A 6288-nucleotide genomic window follows, 5' to 3' on the forward strand; every position below is an offset into this window, starting at 1 on the left:
GTCCTGGGCTTGGGCGCCAAGTTCGGAGCGCTCCGGTAACGAGGGCGCGGGCTGGCGGCCAGGGCTGGTTCAGGACTGCGCTTGGGCCTCCGGCCTCGGGAGAGTAGAGCCCAGCTGACAGCGTGGCGCACCCTTGTAATCTCAGCATTCTGGGGGGCAAGGCAGAAGTTCAGACCACCCTGGACGGTTTAGTTTGAGGTCGAGGCCGGCGTGGTGTGGTGACGCCTGTAATCCTAGCTGCCCGGGAGGCTGAGGCAGGAGCGTTGCGGTGAGCTCGATGCCGCAAGACCCTGACACAGACACCCCATCTGTATATCGAGGAAGCTTGCGGGTGGCGTGTGCCCCGTGGTAGAGCACTTGCTTGGCGAGCACGGGACCCTCGGCTCAAGCTCTAGCGCCAGAAACGGCAAAATGGAACTCTTGGACGCGGAGGAGTGAGCCCCTCCTTGGGGACGCGGGTAGCCGGCAAAGGGTGTGGCGCCCTCCTAGGTGTGACTTGCTTTCAGAGGAAACGAGGGATTCCTGGACCACTCCGTCAGGTGATAATGTGTATTAAATCAACACCACAAAATGTCACTAGATTTCTTCGGAGCAGGGCTCTTTTGTGTTAATTTGTATTTATGTTAAAACGTATTAAGCATTTAAAATATTAATGGTGGGGAGTGAAAAAATACTTATGATAGTGATGAAATAAAATTTCCTGTGCAAACAGGCAGATGCCTGGTGTGGCGCACGCCTGTAATTGAGTCCCTCCGGAGGCTGAGGCTGACTCCAAGGAGCTCTTTATCAAGTTACCAACTCTAGTTCGCTCTAGGTTTCCCCCGCTGCATTCCTGTTGAGTCTACACTTGCTCCGGGGCTGGAGATAGCTCGACAGGCTTAAGCACCTGCCTGGCGAGCGCAAGGGCCAGGCTTGATCCCCGGCACGGTGGGCAGGCCGGTGCTGGGCACCGAGTCCGCGCGGGGTGGCCCGCGCCTATAATCCCAGTGCTGGGGAGCCTGAGAGGAGGGTCACTACAAGTTGGAGCTGCGTAGCAAGACCCTGTACCAAATAAATAAGAGATTAAAAAGATATATTTGTTCAGTTTGGATTCCAGGAACACAGCTGAAAGCTAAAGATAATTTATCCCGCAGCCAGGGACTTGCCATCCCCCTTCCCCTTCTCGGCCGGCCCTTCACTGCCTACACTAGCCAGTCGGGACAGAGTGAACCTTCACGCAGCCAGTGGGGAGATAACTGCTGCTTATGTTGGAAACAAAAAGAGCCCGCTGCGACCTCCCGTGCTGGGAGTGCTGCCTCATGCTAGCGTCCTCGTGCCTCTGCAAAGTACGTGAAACCTTACTACGTGGAGGTTTCTTGGTGTCTGAGTGCTTCATTATCTGCAGTGACAGAGTCTCGGGTGTTCTCCCAACAGGAGGGCGAAAAGTTTTCTTTCCTTTTTGGCAGAACCGGGGACTGAACTTAGGCCCTTGGCTCGCCAGGGAAGCGCTTATTCCACCGAGCCATCTCCCCAGCCCCGGGAGGATGGAAAATTTGAGGTCTGCAATTTGAGGCACTTATCAAGGCCCTGTTGCAAAATGTTACAAAGGGCTGGGAGCCAGCAACACCTGTAATCAAAGTGCTCAGGGGGCTGGAGAGATGGCTCAGTGGTCTAAAGCACCTACTTGGAACAAACTAAGCTAAGCAAAGCACAGGGACCGCGGTTCGATCCCCCAGCACCACATGCCAGCCAGCCGCGCCCCCTGGTGGGCTGAGCTGGCCACCCCCCCACACACAATAAATAAATGTTAAAAAAAAATAAATGTTTAAAAAAAAAACTGCTCAGGAAACCGAAGCAGGATTGGCTCAAGCTCAAGGCTAGTGTAAGTTACATAGTGGGTTCACGTTTAGCCTGGACTACATACACATTGAGACCCTGTCTCAAAAACAACAAAAGTTGAGGGAACTAGGGATGTAGCTCAGTGAGATCTTGAGTTTAATTCCCAGTAATGGGGGGGGGGAGAAAATATGTTTTAGCTAAATAAAAAATCATGGGGTCAGGGAGATAGCTCAGTAGAACAGGCGCTTGCTTGGCAAGTGCAAGGTCCTGAGTTCAATCCCTGGTACCGCAAAAAAAAAAAATAAAAATAAAAATCCTTAAAGTTTGGAGAATATTGCTTTGACCACACTACTTGAACAATAATAGTTCTGGGTATAGAGGAGTTCGTGCCCCCAGAGTGGCGCCAGGAAGGAATTTGCGGCTTTGCAGCACAGGTCTGTGCAGGAAGGAGGGCTGGTGACTGTGCAGTGTGATATTCTGAGGCCTCTGATTCTGAGCTTTCTGCTCTGGAATTGTGCTCCTTGGCCTGAGCTCCTTCCTGTCCAGCTCATTGCCCCAGGGGGCCAGAAGCCTCTGGGCAGAAAGGAGGATCAAAAGACCAAGGCTAGTCTCTCCTACAGCCACCAACCCTATGGGGAACAGCTTTTCAAAAATCCCAGGTACTGGAAAAAAAAAAATGTGTAGCAACACCCTGTATAAAAAAAGGGAGGGGGCTGGCCAAATAGTTCAGCGGATTAAAGTGCCTGCAAGCAGGTGCAGGGGCCAGAATTCTGTCCCCAGGATTGCCAGGCCAGCCCCACCCCCAGGGCACCCTGAGCAATTCAGATTGGGCCTGGTGACATGCACCTGTAATCCCAGCTCTTGGGAGGCTGTAAACAGGTGGATCACTACGAGTCTGATCTTGTAGTAAGATCCTGAACACCTGTAGACCTATCCCTAAAATACAAAAAAAAAAAAAAAAAAATCACATCCAATAAAAATTAGAACGCCAAAATTTAATGAAAGGAAGATACCTTATTGGTAAAGAGAAAAAGGATGGGCAAGAAGTTGGGTAGCTATGTGATAAAGAATTAGGGAAGGGAACTAGGGAAAGATAGAGGATGAGCGGGCCTTTGTCTTTAGCTGTTTCTGTGGGGGGTCAGAGACCTTTCCTCCCGCCTGGAGTTGGCCTTCACTGCACTGGCTCCTGGGCACCTCTGCCTACTCTCTCTCTCTCTCTCTCTCTCTCTCTCTCTCTCTCTCTCTCTCTCTGCGGTACCAGGTATTGAACTCAGGACCCTGCGCTTCCAGGCAAGCGCTGCTTCTACTGAGCTGTCTCCCCGGCCCCCCAACATCTCTTGGTGTTCCACAAACAGCGGCCTTCTGTGCTGTCAGTGCGCCTGTCCTTGGCCTACTTTTTAGAGCTTTATCTTCAGGGTGGGTAGCAGTTGCAAGGGGTTGCCTTATTCTTGGTTAGCTTAGTAAGGGGGGTGAGATAGCTGTTGTGCTCTATCACAACCCCAGAGTGAATAATGCATTCCAGCTAGAGTAAATAGTGTCTACTCCTAAAAGGTGCAGACCTGTCAGCAGTTGGCCGTCCTCATGAAGCTGCGGCTGACGACCTCTGCCGAGCACCTCTTGTCATTGGAGAGGACAGTTAACTTGCATGGATCTCATGATATCTCAATACATTTAGTTTTTTGTTTTTGTTTTTGTTTTTTGTGGAACCCGGGATTGAACTCAGGCCCTTGTGCTTGCCAGGTAAGCGCTTATTCTACTGAGCCATCTCCCTGACCCTAATAAATTTAGTATTTTTTTAAATAAAATCTTTTTATTTATGTGTGTGTGTGTGTGTGTGTGTGTGGCCAGCTCAGCCCACCAGGGGACGGGGCTGGCTGGCATGTGGTGCTGGGGGATTGAACTGCGGTCCCTGTGCTTTGCTAAGCTTGTTCTAAGTAGGTTCTTTAGACCACTGAGCCATCTCACCAGCCCATAAATTTAGTATTAAAGTATCTATGCAGGTCTTTCTTTCTCTGAAGTGTGCAGTTTTGACAGTCTCTACCTATCTGTGCTCCGCATGAGTACGTGCCACCTCAAGGCTAGTGAGCCCCTTGCACCCTGCATCTGCTTGGAGGGAGGGGCTCAGCATTCATGTGCTCAGCTTTCTCTGTCCCGTGTGGCAGCTGTTTCCTGACCTCTTGGTAGGAGTCCCAAGCCCACCTAGTGGCCTCCCTTGTCTGGCTTTGTTCTCTTTCTTCACTCCCATCCTTGATCAGCTTGCCAGGGGAATTGTTCTAGTAAAATCTGCTTTTAACTCACTCCTGCTAGGATTAGCTGAAGGCCTAATGAGGTTGTTCTTCTGTTTTCCTGACCCAGTTGGCCTCCCATCTTGGAGGAAGAATTCCCATCTTCATCCCACCTCCTTCCCAGCCACTGCCTCATTCCTCAGCTCCCCTTTGTAACTAGAGGCCGTGAAGTGCCCAGACACTCTGCATCCAGTTCCTCCTCCCTGGATGAGCTCAGGCTCCCTTCCCACTGCTGCTTTCCAGGGAGGCTTCTGGCCCCTGAGCTGCCTTCCCTGTAGTTCGTTCTTTGGCTTCCTCCCCATTGTTTCCTGGCTCCTCCTCCTGGGACACTGTCTTCCTACGGTTTTGAGAGCACCAGGCCCTTTCCTTTCTTTGTGCTAGTCTTCTGGGGTGCTAGGACTGCACCCTTGACTCTGTGCACACCTTGAGGCCTGTGCACCTCAGCCCAGACCCAAAGCTCTGGAGTTGTCTGAGCTCACAGCCGCACCTCCTCAGACCCTGCTGATTGTACTCACTCACTTGCAAAGATGTTTAAATCCACACCACCAGTGAGATGTTCTACACTCTAGTTTTATTTAACACATTTTAAAAAAAAAATCAGGAATTGAACTGATGACCTCATGCTTGCCAGGCAGGTGCTGTGCCACTGAGCTAAATCCCCAGCCATTTATTTAACGCTTTATTTTTTTTATTTTTTTATTTTTTTTGCGGTACCAGGGATTGAACTCAGGACCTTGCTTAGACTGATAAGCTATCTCACCAGCCTTTATTTAATACTTTTTAAAAGTTTTTAAATTTTTTTTTGATAGATTTTCTCATTGAGTTGCTAGGTTGCCCAGGGTGAGCTCCAACTTGTAATCCTCCTGCCTCAGCCTCCCAGGCCCCTACCACACACTCAGCTCCCCAGCACTTTGAGAGGATGCCGTGTGCCCATGCCCTGAGCAGCCCAGCCCAGCGTGTCCTCGTCCCCTGCATGAGTTTTGTCAGATCTCATCAGCTGGCGTGCTTGGTATTTGATGCATTTCCACTCTTTCCTAGGTAAAATGTGAGCTCTCTAGGGACTTTGTTCTCCTACCTTTCGGAGGTGCATAGCCCTGCCTAGGCCCCCTCCAAGTATTTCTGGAATGAATAAAGGAACACACAAGAAGGCACCAGAACGCCAAGACGCTGGCAGCATTTAGCAGAGCAGTCAGCAGAGATCTCAGAGCCCCTGGTGGCTTGGTTCTCTCTGTGGTGGTGGTGGGTCCAGCTGTCTGGCCACCGCAAAGGCAGAGGCCTGTGGGTGTTGTCAGGACCCATTCTGGTGTCCACTGTGGTTCCCTGCCTCTTCGCTGCAGAGCTTCTTCCCTGGCTTTAGGAACTCACTCAGTCCAGGGGCACAGCCTGGGACTGAGGAGACCTGGTGCCACCAGGGCCACCTGCTCCGCGGGGGCAGTGCCCATGCGCACCTCCACGCTACTTCCGCTGTTTTCTGGATCCTCCAGAACAGTACCTGTCCCAGGTCCAGGCTCAGGCCCGGCTTTGGGGGCGCCTCAGGCAGAGGCAGTTAGGATGCAGGTAGCACTAGAAGGCAAGACTCCAGGACTGAATGAACGAAATACAGAGACAACACACAGAGGCAAAGGCTGAGCTTGTGCCCCAGTGGCACAGTGCTTGCCTAACATGCCCAAAGCCCTGGCTTTAATCTCCAGTACTGGCAAAAAACTTTATTTTTTTTTTTTGCGGAATCAGGGATTGAACTCAGGCCCTTGCACTTGCCACAGAAGCACTTATTCCACTGAGCCATCTCTCTGGTCCCAATCTTTTGAGAATGGAAACGACCCAGGTTCAGACCTCGCTGGTGGCTCTAGCAGGGCTGGCTAATGCAAAAGGATTCCACATAACCATTGACACTGGAGTTAAGTATGCACAAAAGTAAACAAGACATTTTGATGAAGGAAAGTTAAAGGCTGCCCAAAGTGTAATTGGTTTCCAAATGGGAACAAACATGCACCAGCCAAGCAGGCATGACAGCCTATGGAACTAGGAGGTGTCTTTATTACCCCAAAATGAAGACTGACAAACCTATTTTTTTTTTTTTTTTTTTTTTTTTTGGCGGAACTGGGGACTGAACTCAGGCTGTTGTGATTGCCAGGGAACTACTTAATCTCCCCGGCCCTATTTTTTAATTTTTTTTTTTTTTTTT

At 50.6% G+C, this 6288-nt stretch overlaps 1 protein-coding gene across 1 annotated transcript in view; it reads left to right on the top strand.

The window, feature by feature from the left end:
* Positions 1–438, top strand: part of Cby3 (chibby family member 3) — a 3178-nt gene extending 2740 nt beyond the window's left edge. The window contains exon 3 of the mRNA XM_023713090.1: positions 325–438. Coding sequence (XP_023568858.1) covers positions 325–438 — 114 coding nt within the window. The remainder of the gene's footprint in view (positions 1–324) is intronic.
* The last annotated feature ends 5850 nt before the right edge of the window (positions 439–6288 follow it).

The sequence above is a fragment of the Octodon degus genome, unplaced genomic scaffold (genome assembly GCF_000260255.1).
Source record: "Octodon degus isolate 3935 unplaced genomic scaffold, OctDeg1.0 scaffold00029, whole genome shotgun sequence".
NCBI lineage: Eukaryota > Metazoa > Chordata > Mammalia > Rodentia > Octodontidae > Octodon > Octodon degus.